This window comes from Carcharodon carcharias, chromosome 6 (assembly GCF_017639515.1).
Source record: "Carcharodon carcharias isolate sCarCar2 chromosome 6, sCarCar2.pri, whole genome shotgun sequence".
Taxonomy (NCBI): Eukaryota; Metazoa; Chordata; class Chondrichthyes; order Lamniformes; family Lamnidae; genus Carcharodon; species Carcharodon carcharias.
Window position 1 is genome coordinate 103553269 of NC_054472.1, and position 19589 is coordinate 103572857.

Below are 19589 nucleotides of genomic sequence, written 5' to 3' on the forward strand. Positions count from 1 at the left end.
AGGTTTTCTGTTTTCTTCATGAACTTAACCTGATGTGCTTTTAATAGGCTAATTAAACCCTGTACCACCAGGCAAAAATGGTGTGCAGGTGGAAATCTTATTTTCGCCCCCCATTTAAACCTCAGTGTCGCCAGATGTGCATTTTGCATACTAGGCATTCCTAACCTGCAGAAAGGTCAGAGGAAAATGGTGCGGTTTTGGGAAAGCAAAGGAAAATTGGATTTTATTTCATAAAGAAAAGCATGACAATATGCATGCCTCCACACCCAGATGAACATTCAGCTCCTTGTCTCCACAGAATACTTTGTGTTGATCACCACGGAATATCTACATCGCTGACATCAGGTCACCTTGCAAGGATCTTTTTGGTCAAATTATGCCTGGATTTAATTGCTCAGTTGGCACTTGTAAGTCTTGGCCAACCAAATTTGATAGCTGCATCTCTGAAGTTAAACACATGGCAGATGTAATTAAAGATTATGAAGTGCGAAGTGATATTTTTTGGTAGGAAGAGTTAAGAAGCTATAGGTACGCTTTTGAAGTAGGTGCAGGAACATGGTGTGTGTATGCACAAATCACCAAACAAGGTGCTGCACATGAGGTTATTACACACATTATTAGGTCTCCTGGAATTGGAGATAATAGTATGGATTGTGGATTGGTAAGCAGAGACAAAGTACTCCAATCGTTTTCTGGTTGGCAAGCTTTAACTGTAAGGATCAGTGCTTGAGACTTAAACTATTTGAAATCTATATTGATGAATTGAGTAAAGAGAAGGAATATCCAAGTTTGCTGATGTTACAAAATTAGATTGTAAAATAAGCTGTTAGGAGAATGCAGAGGCCGAAAAATAATTTAGAAAGGGTGAGTGAGAGCAAGTGGGCAAGAATGTGACAAATGGAATATTATATTGAGAAATATGAAGTTATCCACTTGGGTAGAAAAACAGAAAAGCACTATAATTTTTAAATGAGACTGGAAGATGTTGATATTCAGAGGCATCTGTGACTCCTTAAATATTAAGTACACAGTTAACATATGGGTATGATGAGCAGTTAAGAAAGCAAAATGACATGTGGTGTTTGTTACAAAGGGATTGGAGCATAATGTCTTACAGCAATTGTATCACGCTTGGCCGAGACCATAATTGGAGTACTGTGTACACTTTTGAACACCTTGCCCAAGGAAGGAAGGATTGTTGCTGAACAATCCTTAGTGCACTAATAGTTATGCCAGCAGTCAATTTAAGTTAATCGGTTGCACTTGTAATGTGGCTCATTTACACTTGCTAGAAGCAACATGCATTCATACCCAGGGACCCATTCTCTGCAAACAAAAGGAATACGTTCAAACCTTGTGCCTATTTTCAATATCTGGGAGCTTCGGCAACCTGTTTTTCCCTATTGCTTTCTCCATGGCAATGCCTTGGCCAATCAGAGTCAATTTGTGAACCAAACCAATCTGCACCCTTTTCTTCTCTAGTATAAATTGTTGCAATTATTTGAAATTTGGCATTCTTGCATGTGCCCTGATGAGTGCAAGAGGAAAAATTTCAACATTTCTCGCTTTCCAGCAATACTAATTTTTGGCATTGTTGCTAAATGATGCAATTGATTGCAGTTGCAGGGACTAACCTATTTGAGCTCCTTTCAGCGCCTTAACTGCGTGCTTTCCATCTTGGTTTTTATTTACAAATTGCTACCAACTTTACAATCCTCTAACAAGTCTTCCTGAAGCCTTTTCCAGTTCTCGCTAGTGTTTACCAAGCCCCTGTGTTTGTGTCATCAGCAAATTGTGATCGTCTTCTCGTTGTCCAAATCCAAATCATTTATGTATGCCATGAATAAAGGTGGGCCCAGCACTCCAGGTATACTATTACAACCCTCCTTCAAGCAATGTCCATTTACCTTAACCCCTTGATTTCTGTCCACCAACCAAACTTTTACTTCCTCTTATACTATAAGCTTTAATTTTTTCCAATAAATCAAAACAAACTGGTAGACACTTGTGGCAGTTATGTGCGAACATGTTTATTTTAAAAAACCATTAGCATTCCCATTTAAGCAAATACCTATTTCTTCATCCAGGAACAGAAAGGGGGATTTTTTTTGGAGGGGGAAATGTTTTAATGCATTTTTTAATAAAATTACACTTTAGACCAGAAAATATATACAATCCATTCAAAATAGCTTAAAAATCCACAGCATGACCTTCCACTGTAATGTTATGAACTAAGATCAAAACAATTAATCCAAAACCCTTTAAGGGGGACAGCATTAAAAAATTTTACAAAGTGTTGACTCAAAGAAGAGGTCTTTTAAACAAAAACAAAATGTAACTTGAATATAATTACTAAACTTTTTAGTTTAATCAAAACAAAAATTTAATGTCCTTGATGGCAGGATTTCTGTTGCACCTGGAATCATGAGGTTACTTGTTTATTAGATCTGTCTTTTTTAATTCATTTGTGGGATGTGGGTGTCACTGACTATGCCAGCATTTGTTGCCTACCCTTTACTGCCCTTGAGAAGTAGGTGGTGAGCTTCCTTTTTGAACTGCTGCAGCCAATGTGGTGTAGGTACTCCCACAATGCTGTTGAGGAGGGAGTTCCAGGATTTTGACACAGCGACTGAAGGAACAGTGATATATTTCCAAGTCAGAATTGTGAGTGGCTTGGAAGGGGAACTTCCAGATGGTGGTGTTTCCGTGCATCTTCTCCCATTGCCCTTCTAAATGGTAGCGATCGTGGGTTTGGGGGTTGCTGTCTAACAAGCCTTGCTGAGTTCCTGGAGTGCATCTTGTTGATGGTACACACTGCTATCACTGTGTGTCGGTGGTGGAGGAAGTGAATGTTTGTGGATGTGGTACCAATCAAGCAGGCTGCTTTGTCCTGGATGGTATCAAGCTTCTTGAGTGTTATTGGAGCTGCACTCATCCAGGCAAGTGGAGAGTATTCCATCACACTCCTGTTAGATGGTGGACAGGTTCTGGGGAGTCAGGAGGTGAGTTATTTGCTGCAGGACTCCTAGCCTCTGACCTGCTCTTACAGCCACAGTTATTATATGGCTAGTCTAGTTTCTGGCCAATGGTAATCTCCAGGATGTTGATAGTCATTCAATGTCAGGAGGTGATGGTTAGATTCTCTCTTGTTGGACATGGTCATCGCTTGGCATTTGTGTGGTGCCAATGTTACTTGCCACTTGTCAGCCCAAGGATAGATATTGTTCAGGTCTTGCTGCATTTGGACATTGCTTCTGACCAGCATTCCATCCTAAAAGGACAGCACTATTAGCTGCTACTTTTTCCTACATAATACAATGACTGTATTTCGGAAAAATAATTAATTGGATGTGAGCTGCTTTAGGGTGCCTTGTATGTGAAAGATTCTGTATCAGTGCAAATCCTTTCCCACTGCACCTTGTTTAAAAAAAATATTTGAGTGGTGAATAATGCCATAAGTGAGTCTACCTACAATTTGTTGTGATTATATTGTTAAGGATTTACTTCAGATATTCAAATTGGTTATGCAACTGCTCAAATATTTAATATTTCAAGTTAATAGATTTGGTTCTGTTCTGCATTTTTTTTAAAAAAAGCTAGGTGCCATTGTATTTTTATTGTTGATTAGCTATTCCAAATTACTGTAATCTCAAGTAAATTGATTCTAATAATGTTTCCTTAGGATAGAGTTTATAAAATCATAGAATGATATAGCACTGAAGGAAGCCATTCAACCTATTGTGCCTGTGTGTCAGTTTGGTAGAGCAAGCCAATTAGCCCCACACCTCTACTCTTCTTCAGTAGTGTTTTTTTTTTGCCCTTTGAGGTTTTATCTACTTCCCTTTTTTAAACATGCTATTTAAACTTATTGAATCTGCTTCCACCTTCCTTTTAGGCAGGGCATTTCGGGTCGCAATAATTCACTGCATTTCATAAATCCTTATGCTGCTTCTAGTTCTTTTGCAGACACCTTGAATCTGTGTCCCCTGGTTACTGACCGTTCTGCCACCGGAAACGGTTTCTCATTTTTTCTACCAAAACAATTCATGATTTTGAACACCTCTCATCAAATCTCTTAACCTTTGCTCTGAAAAAAACAGCACCAGCTTCTCCAGTTTCTGCATAACTGAAGTTCTATATCCCCGGCACCATTGAAATAAATTTCTTCTGCACCCACTCTTAAGGCTTTGACATCCTTCCTATAGCGTAGTGCCTGGAATGAACAGTGCTTCAGTTGAGGTTTAACCAGTGTTTTATAGAGGTTTAGTATAACTTCCTTGCCTTTGTACTGTATCTCTATGAATAAAACATTGGTGGTATTGTTTTTTCTTAAATAATCTTCTCAACTTGTCCTGGCACTTTCAAAGATTTGTGTGCATACCCTCAATTGTTTCTGTTCCTGCTCCTCTTTAAAATTATACTATTAATTTAATCTGTTTCTTCTCTGTCTTCCTACCAAATTATATCACCATGCTTCTCCATATTAAATTTCATCTACCACGTATCTGCACATTTCACTATTCTGTCTTACTGAAATCGTTACTTGCCTCTTTATTTGTTAACTAGTTTACGTTTTGTGCTATTTCCAAACTTTGAAATTATGCCCTGTGTCTCTAAGCGCAGGCCATTTAATATATATCAAAACAAGCAAAGGTCCTAATACTGACCCGAAGGGAGCACCATTGTATTTCCTTCCATTGTGCTTTCTGTCCTTTGGCTAATTTCATACCCATGCTGTCACTGTGCCCCCTTTAATCCCATGGGTTTTAACGTTGCTCACCAGCCTATTGATATTGTACTCTATCAGATGCCTTTTGATTGCCTACATAATAACAACAATCACACATTCCTTGATATATTCAGACATTGCATGTATAAAGTCACCTGAATTTCCACTACTGGGCAGAGTAGTTGTTCAGTTTGTAACCCTTTGGAATGTAGATTGGATACTTTGATAGATGAAGCCTCACATTTAAATTACATTGCAGATGGTGTTCCAGGTTTACTATTACTTAAGAGTTAATTAAGTGTTGCACGTTGAATACAAAAATAATTGAAGTAGGTGTAAGTGGAAAATTTTGTAATTAAGTAAAATCTGAATTGACTGTAGAAGACTTTTCAGCTTTAGCTTTTAATAAAATGAGATTGCATTCATATAGAAAAGCTGCAGATGCTGAAAACCTGAAGGTGAGGAGAGAGAGGCAAAGAAATTTATCAAGGGAATTTCAGAACTTGGGACTAGATAGTTGAAATAGGAGGATGGAAACTGGAGATGCACAAGGGACCAGAATTAAGGGAACACCCTGATCTCTAAGAGTTGAGGCTGGAGGAGGTTACAGAGATAGGGAGGGGTAGGGCCTTGCAGGAGTTTGAACACAAGCCTGAGAATTTTAAATTGGAGGCATTGCTCAGCCTGGAGCCAGTGAACATAGGCCTAATGGATGTACAGGACTTGGGCAAGTTAGGATATCATTTGCAGAGTTTTGCAAGAGCTAAAGTTTGAGTAGATGGTGGGAAGTTGGCCATGTTGGAATAATCAAGTCTACAAGTAACAGTGCTTGGGTAAGGGTTTCAGCAGCCGTTGAATGGAAGCAGGGGTGGAGACATGCAATGGAGGTGCAGGTAGGTGGCCTTGGTGAAGAAAAGGATATGTGGTTGGAAGACCATCAAATAAAACACCAAGATGTGCTCAGTTAGGTTCAGTTTCACATAGTGACCAGGGAGGCAGATGGCAGTGGTAATGCAACGGATTTTGTCATTGGAAGTGTTGAGAATGTCTGTGATCTTTCCAATTTTTAATTGGAAGTAATTTCTGTCCATCAAATACTGGATGCCTGATTAGCAAAGTGACAAATTGGAAAATTTGGAGGGGATGGTTACTGCATTTTCTGTTTAAGGCTTCAGGAATTGTAAATTGTGTAACCGTCTAGGTTTTGTTTCAGTTTCTATTGAAAGTTGAAATTTGTTTTTCTAACACTTGACAGCTATGTGTTTAGTATATCTTGGATTAACGAAAAGCAGATATAAAATCAAGGAGAGCCTCAAATCTGCCTTTTTAAACTTCTAAGAAAGTCACTAATTTTCAAGCAAGCTCTTATGACTATGATCTCCAGAGAATTTCCATTGATAAATGTGCCCAAACTATTGCTCCTGTGCTCATTGTAGGTGTGTACCATAGAAACTTTTTAACCAAATGTAAAGTATAAATTCTTGTTTCCTGTAATTTACACATTTTAAGTTTCTGATACCAACAATAGTCGTTGTGATTTAGAACTCATCCACTCGAGGCAAGCTTCCAAACTTAGGAGGCTAAAAAAAAATTCATTCAGGAGAAACCACCATGTAACCAAGAAGCCAACATGAGGTGGTGCAGTGGTATCGTTACTGGACTGGTATTCCAGAGACTCAGGGTAATAGTCTGGGGACCCAGGTTCAAAATGCCCCCTGAATAAGGGCAATTGGGGATGGGCAATAAATGCTAGTCGCATTCCATGAACAAATATTAAAAAAAGAGGTGCTCAGGGCATTTGATCTTTGGGGATTTGTGAAAATGTATGCCACTTCCCTTGCCCTCTGCCTTTGCTCCTTGTAATGTGGAATGTGATCCTTTTATAGGAAAGCAGCCTTGTGTTTATTAAGTGCCTTAAACACAAGATGCTTTGCAATTTATTTGAATTGCAGTTACCTGGTTGAGGTCGGGGAGTTTTCAACAGTTGACAATGAATAATGGCTTGGGATTGTTGACATAAACGACTGATGTAGTTTAAATTCTACCTTTGACAACACTACTCCCTTAACATTGCAATATTGTTTAAATATTTACACCAAAATACAGGTCTAGGCATTCTAAATTTTTATTGACCACAGAGTTATACATCCAAACCATCATCATCATCATCATCTGTCCTTCCTCTTTATGAATACTGATTGATCTGTGCACGTCCAACATTTTATTTGCATGCGCGGTATTGAATTGATTTCATTCATGGCATACAGAGAAGACCTAGCCAAACAGAAGGTTTCTGATTCAAGTTGGTAGCTTGACAACCTAGTAAGCCAGTCCTCAGCAGACCTGCTGGAGGAATATTCAAATTTTTAGTTACCATGTCCTCCAAAGTTTTCAGTACTTTTGAGTTTGAAACAGTGAAAAAGGCAGAGAACTCTCTCTAACTGAGTGCCAATCACTTCAGAACTATTGACTGATAAAGTGAAAATAGACATTTTTTAAAAAAATCTTTATTATTTTTGAAGTTGCTAACGGCATAGGCAATGGGTAAATCTTATTGTTTCAAACTCATGTATTTCCAGTAAAATAATCCAGTTTGTTGGTTTACAGTTGGCCTTGCCTGAGTGCTTATCAATTTACTTTACCAAAGACTGGTGCATAAATGAAATCACAGAATTTAGTATACAAATTGAGGAATAAAAACAGGTCAATGACCTCTCATTAGAATTTGCCAGAGCCGGAGACAGTTGTTGAGGAAGGAGATGTAACTGTAAAAGTGAGTTTTGGTAGATCTCTGATCAAACATAAGGACGAAAATAAAAACAATGAAAGTGAACAAGGTAGAAGAGACAAATGGAAATCCTGTTGGAGAGAAGAGCAAAACTTCTCAAGGCCGGCATTCCTGGAAGAAAAGGGAAGTAAATTAAACACTAATACAAAAGCAAAATACTGTGGATGCTGGAGAACCTGAAATGAAAACAAAATGCTAGAAATACTCAGCGGGTCAGGCAGCCTCTGGAGAGACAAAGAGTTAGCATTTTGGGTCAATAACCTTTCATCAGAACACAAATTGAGGGCTCATATTGTTACCATCATTTACTTTTTATTGCCTAATGACAAGTTTTATGCCTGCTCGTAGTAAGCATTGAATTCTCTTTTAGGATGGTGATACTGAAATCAAGAGCATATCTAGTGTATACTCAATTTGTGACAAAGATGCTTTAACTTAGCTAATTGAAACCCTTGTAGTAGAGGCATACCAGGCATCAATATTTGGATTATTTTCTTGAATATTGAAAAATGCTCAAAATAGAAATAATTTTTTTAAATACTGTTCTTTTGCTGGCTCAGGCCAATTTTTCCCTTATGGCCATTAAGGGCCAACAATTAAGAAATTATTTTGCAATTTAAAGAAAGTTAATGATCCACAAAGCTAATTTCAATTCAAAGCATGGTACGAACAATTTTATTTTGATCACTTTTATTATTTTCTTTTAATTTCAGAGCTCCCAATATGTGCAATGTGTGGCAGGTTGTCTGCAGCTAATGTTAAGAATCAATGAATATCGTTTTGCCTGGGTAGAAGCTGATGGGGTGAACTGGTAAGAATTTCTAGGTACACTAATTTATTGCATGCAAATTGGTCAAGTAGTCTGTCATGGCTTTTGCATATCCCGTGCTAATTATCGTTTTGAGGAAACGTATTGCAGCTAATTGCTTGATCACTGGAGGCAAGTGTATTCATACTGAACTGGCAATTAGTTATATAACAGCAAAATACTGTGGATGCTAGAAATCTGCAATTAAAATGGAAAATGCTGGAAATACTCAGGCCTGGCAGCATCTGTGGAGGGAGAACAGTTTTTAAGTAAAATTGGGTGTTGTGGCAGAGCGCTGTGCTCATTATCAGCTGTCGTAATTGATATTTTACCCTGTGCCCAATGATGGCACCCCCTCAGCACCACCCACCCATTCTCCTGTACCCAGGCCCCCAACCCCCCTCACCAAGGCCTGCTAGTTTGGCCCCAGTGAAACTCTCCACTTACCTGGTTGGTCAGCTGCAACGACAATTGTGGCACTGCTGGGATTAAAGAGCTGCTGGCCATTTAATTGGCCGGTTGCTGTCAGAAGTGGGAATTCCTTCCAGATAGAGGTAGAAGTCCTGCACGATGGTTGTTAAATCAGCTTAGGGTTTCCTGGCAATTTGAGGCAAGCTCACCCATGTTTTTAAATCCAGTGTGTGGGGTTGCTGCCTCTGCATAGAATTCAACCCACTGTTTTAGGTCATGACCTTGCATTAGAAATGGTTACACTTTGATGAAAGTGATTTGAACTGAAACTTTAAATGTTTCTCCCTCCACAGATGCTGCTAGGCCTGCTTGAATATTTACAGCATTTTGTTTTTATGACAATTTTATATTTACTCTATTTTGTGGTGACCCACGTCTTTTGTTCATAATTCTTTGAAAGATCTTGCCTGCTTGACATCTTCCCCATCTACTCAAAAGTTTCAAACTCCTCGGTTACGAGAAATCAGCAGCTTTATTTGAAATCTCTTCATAGTTTTGTGATCTAACAAAATTTAGGGAAAAAATATCGTCAAGTACAGATCTTCAAGGAAGTTGCTTTGGGCAGATTCTGTATTTTATAAATTCCTTACATGCTTAAGAATTTAATGGCCTAAATATTCTGGGAAAAATAACCATGAGCTCATGAAGCATGTTAATGCACACATCAGCCAGTAAGTTTATTTCTCTTGTTTTTCTCTCCTCTCCTCTCTCTTTCTCTTTTCCCCCCCCCCACCCTCTCTTTTCGCGCTCTCCCTGCGCTCGCTCTTCTCGCTGGTCGCTTGGCCCGCACTTCTCGCTGCTCGCTTCTTTTCTCTCTCTCCTCCCCACCCCCAATCTTTCTGGCGTGCTCCCACACTTTCTGCAATATATTTCCATGTGTTGCCCAATGCACCATTTCAATTTCTCTATACCAGTGCCACTCAGCTCCTGACCTCATTACAGCCTTGGTTCAAATAGGGACAAAAGAGCTCAACCCCAGAGGTGTGATGAGAGTGAGTGCTCTTGATATTAAGATGGCATTTGACCGAGTATGGCATCAAGGAGCCCTATCTAAACTGGAGTCAGTGGGATTCAGGGAAATTTCTGTGCTGGTTGGAGTCACACCTTGCACAAAGAAAGATGGTTATGGTTGTTGGAGGTTAATCATCTCAGTTTCAGGGCATCACTGCAGGAGTTCTGCAGGGTAGTGTCCTAGGCCCAACTGTCTTCAGCTGCTTCTTCAATGACCATCCTTCCATCATAAGGTCAGAAGTGGGAGTGTTCCCTGATATTCAGCAGCACTTGTGACTCCTTAGATACTGAAGCGGTCCATGTCCAATTTCAGCAAGACTTGGACAATATCCAGGCTTGGGCTGCCATGTGTCATTTAGCATTCGTGCCAAAGAAGTACTAAACAATGACCATCTCCAACAAGAGAGAACATAATCATTGCTCCTTGACATTCAGTGGCATTACCATTACTAAATCCCCCACTATCAACATCCTGGAGGTTGCCATTGACTGAAATTGTACTGGATTAGTCATATAAATACTATGGCTACAAGAGCAGGTCAGAGGCTAGGAATCCTGTGGCAAAGAACTCAGCACCTGACTCCCAAAAGCCTGTCCACCATCTGCAAGGCACAAGTCAGGAGTGTGATGGAATACACTCCACTTGCCTGGATGAGTGCAGTTCCAACAACACTCAAGAAATTTGAAACCATCCAGGATAAAGCAGCCAGCTTGATTGGCATCCTTCCACAAATATCCACTGCTGCCACTGATCGTTGGTGGTGGAGGGAGTGTGTACCATCTATAAGATGCACGGCAGGAACTCACCAAGCCTCCTTAGACAGCACTTTCCAAACCTACGACCACTACCACCTAAAAGGACAAGGGCAGCAGCCACTTGGGAGCACCACCACCTGGAAATTCCCCTCCAAGCCACTCACCGTCCTGACTTGGAAATATATCGCCGTTCCTTCACTGTCACTGGGTCAGAATCCTGGGACACTAACAGCACAGTGGGTGTACCTACACCATATGGACTGCAGCAGTTCAGGAAGGCAGCTCACCACCATCACCTCAAGGGCAATTAGGTTGGGCAATAAATGCTGGCCTAGCCAGTGATGCCTGCATCCTCTGGTGAATAAAAAAAATAAAAATCTTAATTGTTTTGATCTTAGTTCATAACATTACATTGGAAGGTTACATGCTATGGATTTTTTTTTAGCTATTTTGAATGGATTGTATATATTTTCTGGTCTAAAGTGTAATTTTATTTTTTAAAAATGCATTAAAACCTTTTTTTCCCAACACCCTCCCCTCCCCCTACAGCATCATTGGCGTTATAAACAATAAATGTGGCTTCCAGCTGCAGTATCAGATGATCTTCTCCTTTTGGTTACTGGCCTTCAGTCCACAACTGTGTGAATATCTACGCAGATTGAACATTGTTCCGGCCTTATCAGATATTCTTCAGGAATCTGTGAAAGAAAAAGTTACTAGAATCATTCTGGCAACGTTTAGGGTATGTATGCAAGAGACACCTTGATGGATTGCACAGTTGTCATAATATACATTTTAGATATCTTTATTATTTAGCGATGTTCTCCCAGCAGGATTGTCTAACTTTGTCATTGCCGAGCAGATGAGTAACTAATGGGGTGTTGAAGTTTGTTCCACTTGGTCTCATGTGAGTTTTGAATATTGGTCCAGAAGTGAGGTGTTTCTGTTTTCATTAAGCTTTTTTGCACAGACTGTCATCTTGGGATAAACTGGTGTCTGAAACAGTTCTAGCTGTTTTCAGTACTGGTATTTATTAAAATTGTAAAGTATATGGAGGATAATGAGTGAGGAAGATAGCAAAATCACATTTCCTTCAATAAGGTCTTATACTTTGCCCTTTCCCATTGTTCATAATTCACATTTGGAAGGTTTACTGTTAATTGTTAACAGAATATTTATTTTACTGAGCAAACGTGGATTACATGCAGTGCACCTATTTCTGAGGGAGGGATAATACTAATAACATTTTGTGTAAGCGAAAGCAATTGGTCTATCTAGCATACTTATTAATTTTCTTAGCATTGTAAGATTTTAGGTTAAGGAGCCACAGATACCTTAGACAGACTGTTCAATATTTGTAAGTAAGTTTAACGTAGTTTATTAAGAAGCAACAGTTTAGGTATAATGCATTTTCTAAATAGACAGTGTAAGTACATGACCTGTGACAGTTGATACCAGAGGTTGACAGTGTCTTGATCCCAGTAGATTGTGATGGCAACGTTCTCTCTAGCTGAAGTGTTAAGTATTAGGAACTAGGAATAATTTTAAGTAAGTTATATTTGCATTCGTGGGTGTTAGGAACAAGATATACATTTTTTATTCTATTTGTGTGTTTAGCATTTGTTGTTAGATGGAACCAGGAAGCCTCCAGGCCTGGTTTGTATATATGCATTTTTAATGAGGTTTTACGATTCTTGAAGTGAAGAGATGGATTACCAAGGTGTTAGTAGTTTAGGGAAGTTAAAGCAAATACAATAAGTAGGGGAAAAAAAAACTGCTGTTACCTAGCAATGGGGGATCAAAGAGAAACCACTGAGACACAGGGACAGACAGGCAGATTTTAGTTTAATTGTTATGTGTATACCACAGAGTGAAGACAATAAAGGCCTAAGGCACACTCTCTAGCTGGAAATGATGCCAAAGGTAAAGTAAAAGTGAATTTAGTGTGCGTTTTCTGGATATCTCAAGAGACATGCCAATTGTGGAAGGACTTCCAATGAATATTCAGAAGTCTACTGGAAAATAAACCTCTTTGCAACTGAACCAGCTCTAGGCTTGGTATGGAAATAATGGTGGTACTTCACTGGATTGTTGGGTGTGTAAGGACATTGCTGGGATAAAAGGGATAGCATGATTTTGAACAATCTTTTTCCTTAGTGTCTGTGAAATCTTTCCAACCATTTTGTTGTCTAGTGTAATATAGTTAATGTTTCTTGTTAAATGTCTATCTTTTTGTTAAAAAGTCAACAGCAGGCTTCTGTGAATCTATCTCAGTAAGTATCTCCATGTTTTAAAAAAGAATTATGGGCTGAGATTTTCTGTGCCTGTCGCCAACAGGGGTGTTCAGTGGCATGAGTGGACAATATGACGCAATCAGTTTCACAGTGGTTTGAAACCAGTTCGCGACTGTCCGCACAGCCTGCCAATGATGTGCTACGTTTCCTACCATTGGACGTTGGGAACCTCATTGTAATACATCAGCATATCATTATAAGGCCAGCCCACTGGATTCACCCAGCCCCACCCCCACCTGGCTGGATTGTCTGCCCATGTTGGCAGGAAAACACGCTGACATGTTTCACAACAGCACGTAACCAACGTGTACTTGGTGAGCTGCACTTCGCTTGGGACTTCAAGGTTTGTTTGCCTAACTTGCTTTGGTTCGCACTCGCAATCATCAGTGTCAGGCTGCACAGACAGCACCACCTCATTTTCAGGAGGACTCACAAGTAGGTCCCTACCTACCAGATCAGCCATATGTGGGGGGCTTTTCAATAGCTGCAGGGCAAGGTCTTGTTTGGGGAAGGGGGAGAAAAGGCCTTGGGCAAGGGAAGAGGCTGCAGGCCGAGAACTGTATTGGGAAAGGAGGGTAAGCCAGGGTGTGTGTGAGTCACGTGTTGATCTGTGCAAGTGGTCTCAAGATGGTAAGGGCTAAGCAGGCAGTCTCCAGAGGAGATGAGGCCGGGTGGACATGAGGGCATATGAGAGATTGCGTGATGATGTCCCTTGAGCTGTCAGTGAGTGAGATGCCAGTAAATGATGGGCTTGAGCGTGAGAGTCTAGAGTGATGAGATGGTTGCCATACCCTTGCTGCACAGATGAGATCATTCATCCTCTGTCTGCATTGGATGGCCAGCCTCTTCTGTGCAGCATTGGCACTGATCACCACTGCCTTCGCCTACCAAGCTGGAATGGTAATATAGCTGCCCCTCTGGCCAGAGTGGGGTTAGAGGGCATCACAGTGGGCCTCCACGGCGTCCAATAGGCGCTTGAGGGCTGCAGTCGTCTTGCCTTTCGGGGCCATGCCTTGTTTGTAGAGTCCTGGGCCATAAACACTGAGCATGGCTGTATTTTAAATATGGTGCTTGGTGTGCTAACATGGTGAGGTGATGCTGTGGTGGGTGAACAAGAGCCTGCCCGCCATGGAAGTGGCATGTTTCCTGGGAATGAAAAAGAATGCAGCGAGTTTGGGATGATATGGCATGAAAACCTGCCATCGTGCCTGTTATCTTACCTGCCCGCTACAGTACTTAGTGCAAATCTGGGACGATTCCACCCAAGGTCTTTTTAAAAATTCATTTGCGGGATGCAGGTGTCGCTTTGGACACAGCGACAGTGAAGGAACAGCGATATATTTCCAAGTCAGGATCGTGGGTGGCTTGGAGGGGAACTTCCAGGTGGTGGACTTCACATGTGCCTGCTGCCCTTCTAGATGGTAGCACTCGTGGGTTTGGAAGATGTTGCCTAAGGAGCCTTGATTAATTTCTGCAGTGCATCTTGTGATGGTACACACTGTTGTGTGTCGGTGATGGAGGGGAGTGTATGTTTGTGGATGGGGTGCCAAGCAAGCAGGCTGCTTTGTCCTGGATGGAGTGTTGTGAGAGCTGCACTCATCCAGGCAAGTAGAGAATATTCCATTACACTCTTGACTTGTGTTTTTGTTATGGCTCAGCCAATGGTAAATGCTGAGTTGTTCAAATCTCAGAGGGAAACTTGAGGCAACTGCCACAACAGTTTTTTGCAATTTATGTTTCGAGATGCGGGCTTTCAATTCTGCAGTAATAAGACCACTGAGCTTTATAGGTTTTTACAAAACTAAATTAAACATTTATTAATAAGAGAAATGATTTAAGCACATATCTCTACAAATTACTGCTATGATAACTTCTAAATCCCCTAATTAATCTGACTCCCAGTTACACCTCTGTTAAGGCAAAAGTAAAACACTGATTTTAAAAGACCGAAACAAAGAAACGTGATACCTTGAACAATCCAATTCAAAGTGAGTTTTATTAAGTTCAGTTTGTAATGGACAGCAGCTTGAGGTTTTGATGCTGAAGGCATTTCACACTTGTTACATCTTAAAATGCCTGCCTTTACACACAGCCTTCCCTCTTTTTTACATATTTTTCCCAGCCCAAGCCTGAGTATTGTCCAGGTCTTGCTGCATTTGTACGTGGACTGTTTCATTATCTGAGGAGTCAAAATGCTGCTGAACATTGTGCAAACATCAGTGAACATCTTCACTTCTGACCTTATGATGGAAGGAAAGTCATTGATGAAGCAGCTGAAGGTGGTTGGGCCTATGTCTTGGAACTGAAATGATTGACCTCCAACAATCACAGCCATCTTACTTTTGTGCTAGGTATGGCTTCAACCAGTGGGGAGTTTTCCCCCTGATTCCCATTCACTCTAGTTTTTTGCTAGGGCTCCTTGATGCCGTACTTGGTCAAGTGCTTCATTGATGTCAAGGGCAGTCACAGGTTCCGTTCTGGGATCTGATTTGTCCTGTATTAACATCAACTAGGATCATGACACAGGAAATTTTTTTTTTTTTCCCTGTCTTCCTCACTCTCTTTTCTGGCCCCAATTCCATCTGAAGAAGGTGGCTGCCTGACGGGGACTGAATCCTGTCTCTAAACGTTCATTACGAAGGGCTGGTAGTTTACTCTATGTCAATTACTTGAATGAACGTTTCTAACCAATAACAGAGGACAGGGTGGTCACCTTCCCTTGTCCATCACTTAGCTTGAGGTCACTTTTTTATTTTACCTCATGCTGAGGATCATTTGCTAGCCCATACCTGACACTTGCATAGATAAAAGGATACACAAAGCACCAGAAGACTCCCTGCTATCAGTCCTGGAATGTGTACATCTTTATTTTGCCTCAGTCCCTGGTTGCTAAGAATGTTTTTTTCCCTGAAAAGAGACAAATGGAAAGCATGCAACCTCTGCTAAACGTTTATGATACAATGCCTGCTAATTCTATATTATTCTTAAAGACACCATTTCTCATAGTATGATTCTGGAAGTAAACAACTTGTGTCTTAAGAATTCATCTGGTCATGCTTTAAAATAATTCTATTACATTTTCAGTTGTTTTTAAGGCATTTTTATATTCTTTCATGGGATTATGGGTGTCACTGGGAAGGCTAACATTTGTTGCCCATCCCTAATTGCCCTTAAACTGAGTAGCTTGTTCATTTATTTGTTCATTTGATATCAAGCAAAACCAAAAATTGAAAAATAAGGAGTTGCCTTGGGAGCCCTCAACATAACTCCAGATCCCATGAAGTCTCATGGCATCAGGTCCAACATGGAAACCTCCTGCTGATTACCACATAATGCCCTCTGTGCTCCTCCATGTTGAACATCACTTGGAAGAAGCACTGAGGGTAGCAAGGGCGCAGAATGACTTCAGTGTCCATCTCCAAGAGTGGCTCGGTGGCACCACTACTGACTGTGCTGGCCGAGCCCTAAATGACATAGTTGCTAGACTGGGTCTGCAGCAGGTGGTGAGGGAACCAACAAAAGGGAAAAATATGCCTTACTTCATCCTCACCAACCTGCCTGCCGCAGATGCATCTGTCCACGACACTATCGGTTGGAGTGCAGTCAATGTGGAGTCCTGCCTTCACATTGTGGATACTCTCCACTACCACCAAGCTAAATGGGATAGATTTCGAACAGATCTAGCAACTAGAGACTTGGCATCCATGAGGTGTTGTGGGCCATCAGCAACAGCAGCAGGATTGTACAATCTGTAACCTCATGGTCCGGCGTATTCCCCACTCTACAATTATCTTCAAGCCAGGGAATCAACCCTGGTTCAATGAAGAGTGCAGGAGGGCATGCCAGGAGCAACATCAGGCACATCTAAAAATGAGGTATCAGCCTGGTGAAGCTATAAAACAGGACTACTTGCATGTGCCAAACAACATAAGCAGTAAGCGATAGACAGAGCCAACGGATCAGATCTAAGCTCTGCAGTCTTGTCACATCCAGTCGTGAATGGTGGTGGACAATTAAACAACTCACTGGAGGAGGAGGCTGCACAAATATCCCCATACATAATGATGGAGGAGCCCAGCATAGCTGCGCAAAAGATAAGGCTGAAGCATTTGCAACAAACTTCAGCAGGAAGTGTCGAGTGGATGATCCATCTCAGCCTCCTCCAGAGGTCCCCAGCATCACAGATGCCAATCTTCAGCCAATTCGATTCATTCCACGTAATATTAAGAAATGGCTGAAGGCAATGGATGCTGCAAAGGCTATGGGCCCTGACAATATTTTGGCAATAGTACCATATCTTGCTGCACCCCTAACCAAGCTGTTCCAGTACAGCTAGAACACTGGCATCTACCTGGTTATGTGGAAAATTGCCTTGGTATATCCTGTACACAAAAAGCAGGACAAACCCAACCTGGCCAGTTAGCGCCCATCAGTCTACTCTCAATCATCAGTAAAGTAATGGAAGGGATCATCAACAATACTATCAAGTGGCACTTGCTTAGCAATAACCTGCTCACTAATGCCCAGTTTAGGTTGCACCAGGGCCACTCAGATCCTGACCTCATTGGGGCCTCGGTTCAAATACGGACAAAAGAGCTGAACTTGTGAGGTGAGAGTGACTGCCTTTGACATGAAGGCAGCATTTAACCGAGTGTGGCATCTCGGAACCCTAGTGAAACTGGGGTCAATGGGAATCAGGGAAAACTCCACTGGTTGGAGTCATACCTAACACAAAGGAAAATGGTTGTGGTTGTTGGAGGTCAGTCATCTCCGCTTCAAGATGTCATTGCAGGACTTCCTCAGGGTAGTGTCCCAGGCCCAATAGTGTCCCATTGCTTCATCAATGAGCTTCCTTCCATCATAAGGTCAGAAGTGGGAATATTCACTGATGATTGCAAAATGTTCAGCACCATTTGTGACTCAGATACTGAAGCAGTCCATTTCCAAATGCAGCAAGATCTGGACTATATCCAGGCTTGGGCTGACAAGTGGCAAGTAACAATCGTTCCACAAAATGTCAGGCAATGACCACCTCCAACAAGAGAGAACCCAACCATCTCCCCTTGATGTTCAATGGCGTCACTATCACTGAATCCCCCACTATCAACATTCCGGGGGTTACCATTGATCACAAGCTGAACTGGACTAGCCATATAAATACTGTGGCTACAAGAGCAGGTCAGAGGCTAGGAATCCTGTGGCCAGTAACTCACCACCTCACTCCACAAAACCTTTCCACCATCTACAAGACACAAGTCAGGAATGTGATGGAATACTCTCCATTTGTCTGGATGAGTGCAGCTCCTACAACCCTGAAGAAGCTGGATACTGTCCAGGACAAAGCAGCCTGCTCGATTGGCACCGCATCCACAAACATTCACTCCCTTCATCACTGATGCACAGTCGCAGCAGTGTGTACCATCAACAAGGAATTCACCAAGGCTTCTTATACAGCACCTTCAAAACCCAAAACCACGACCACCTAGAAGGACAAGGGCAGCAGATAGATGGGAACACCACCACCTGAAAGTTCCTCTCCAAGTCATTCACCATTCTGACTTGGGAATATATCGCTGTTTCTACACTGTTGCTGGTTGAAAATCCTGGAACTCGCTTCCTAACAGCACTGTGGGTGTACCTACACCACATGGACTGCAGCGGTTCTAGAAGGCAGCTCACCACCACCTTCTCGAGCAATTTGGGATGGGCAATAAATGCTGGCCCAGCCAGCGAAGCCCACATCACGTGAATGAATAATATAAAATAAAAAACCTCATGTACCTGCTGCCTTTGCCCTTCTAGATGGTAGTGATTGTGGGTTTGGAAGTGGAAGGTGCCTCTTGATGAATTCCTGCAGTGCATCTTGTAGGTGCTACATGCTGCTGCTGTGCGTCAGAGTTGGAGGGAGTCAATGTTTGTGGATTGGGTGGCAATCAAGTGGGCTGCTTGTCCTGGATGGTTTCAAACTTTGAGTGTTGTTGGAACAAGTGGAGAATATTCCATCACACTACTGACTTGTGCCTTGAAGATGGTGGACAAACTTTGGGGAGTCGGGAGGTGAGTTACTCGTCGCATGATTCCTAGCCTCTGACCTGCTTTTGTAGCCACAGTATTTATATGGCTAGTCCAGTTCAGTTTCTGGTCAATGGTAACCCCCAGGATGTTGATAGTGGGAGATTCAGTGATGGTAATGCCATTGAACATCAAGCGGTGATGGTTGGATTCTCCCTTGTTGAAGTTGGTCATTGCCCAACACTTATGTGGCACGAATGTTACTTGCCACTTGTCAGCCCAAGCCTAGATATTGTCCAGATCTTGTTGCATTTGGACATGGACTGCTTAGTAACTGAGGAGTTGCAAATGATGCTGAACGTTGCGCAATCATCAGCGAACATCCCCACTTTTGACCTTACAATGGAAGGAAGATCATTGATGAAGCAACTGAAGATTGTTGGGCGAGGACACTACCCTGAAGAACTCCTGCAGTGATGCCATGGAGCTGAGATGACTGACCTCGAACAACCGCAATCATCTTCCCTTGTGCTTGATATGACTCCAACCACTGGAAAATTTTCTCTCTGGTTCTCAGTGACTCCAGTTTTGCTAGGGCTCCTTGATGCCATACTTGGTCAAATGCAGCCTTGATGTTAAGTACAGTCACTATCGCCTCACCTCTGGATTTCAGCTCTTTTGTCCATATTTGAACCAAGACTGTGATGAGGTCAGGAGCTG

At 41.7% G+C, this 19589-nt stretch overlaps 1 protein-coding gene across 4 annotated transcripts in view; it reads left to right on the forward strand.

Moving 5' to 3' along the window:
- atp6v1h (ATPase H+ transporting V1 subunit H) overlaps nucleotides 1–19589 on the forward strand; it is a 157463-nt gene that overhangs the window by 71476 nt on the left and 66398 nt on the right. For 3 of the 4 annotated variants that reach the window (XM_041190165.1, XM_041190166.1, XM_041190164.1), the window contains 2 exons: nucleotides 8231–8328; nucleotides 11113–11305. The exons of the other annotated variant lie outside the window; for it this stretch is intronic. In XM_041190165.1, coding sequence (XP_041046099.1) covers nucleotides 8231–8328; nucleotides 11113–11305 — 291 coding nt within the window. The remainder of the gene's footprint in view (nucleotides 1–8230; nucleotides 8329–11112; nucleotides 11306–19589) is intronic. 4 annotated transcript variants of the gene reach the window in all.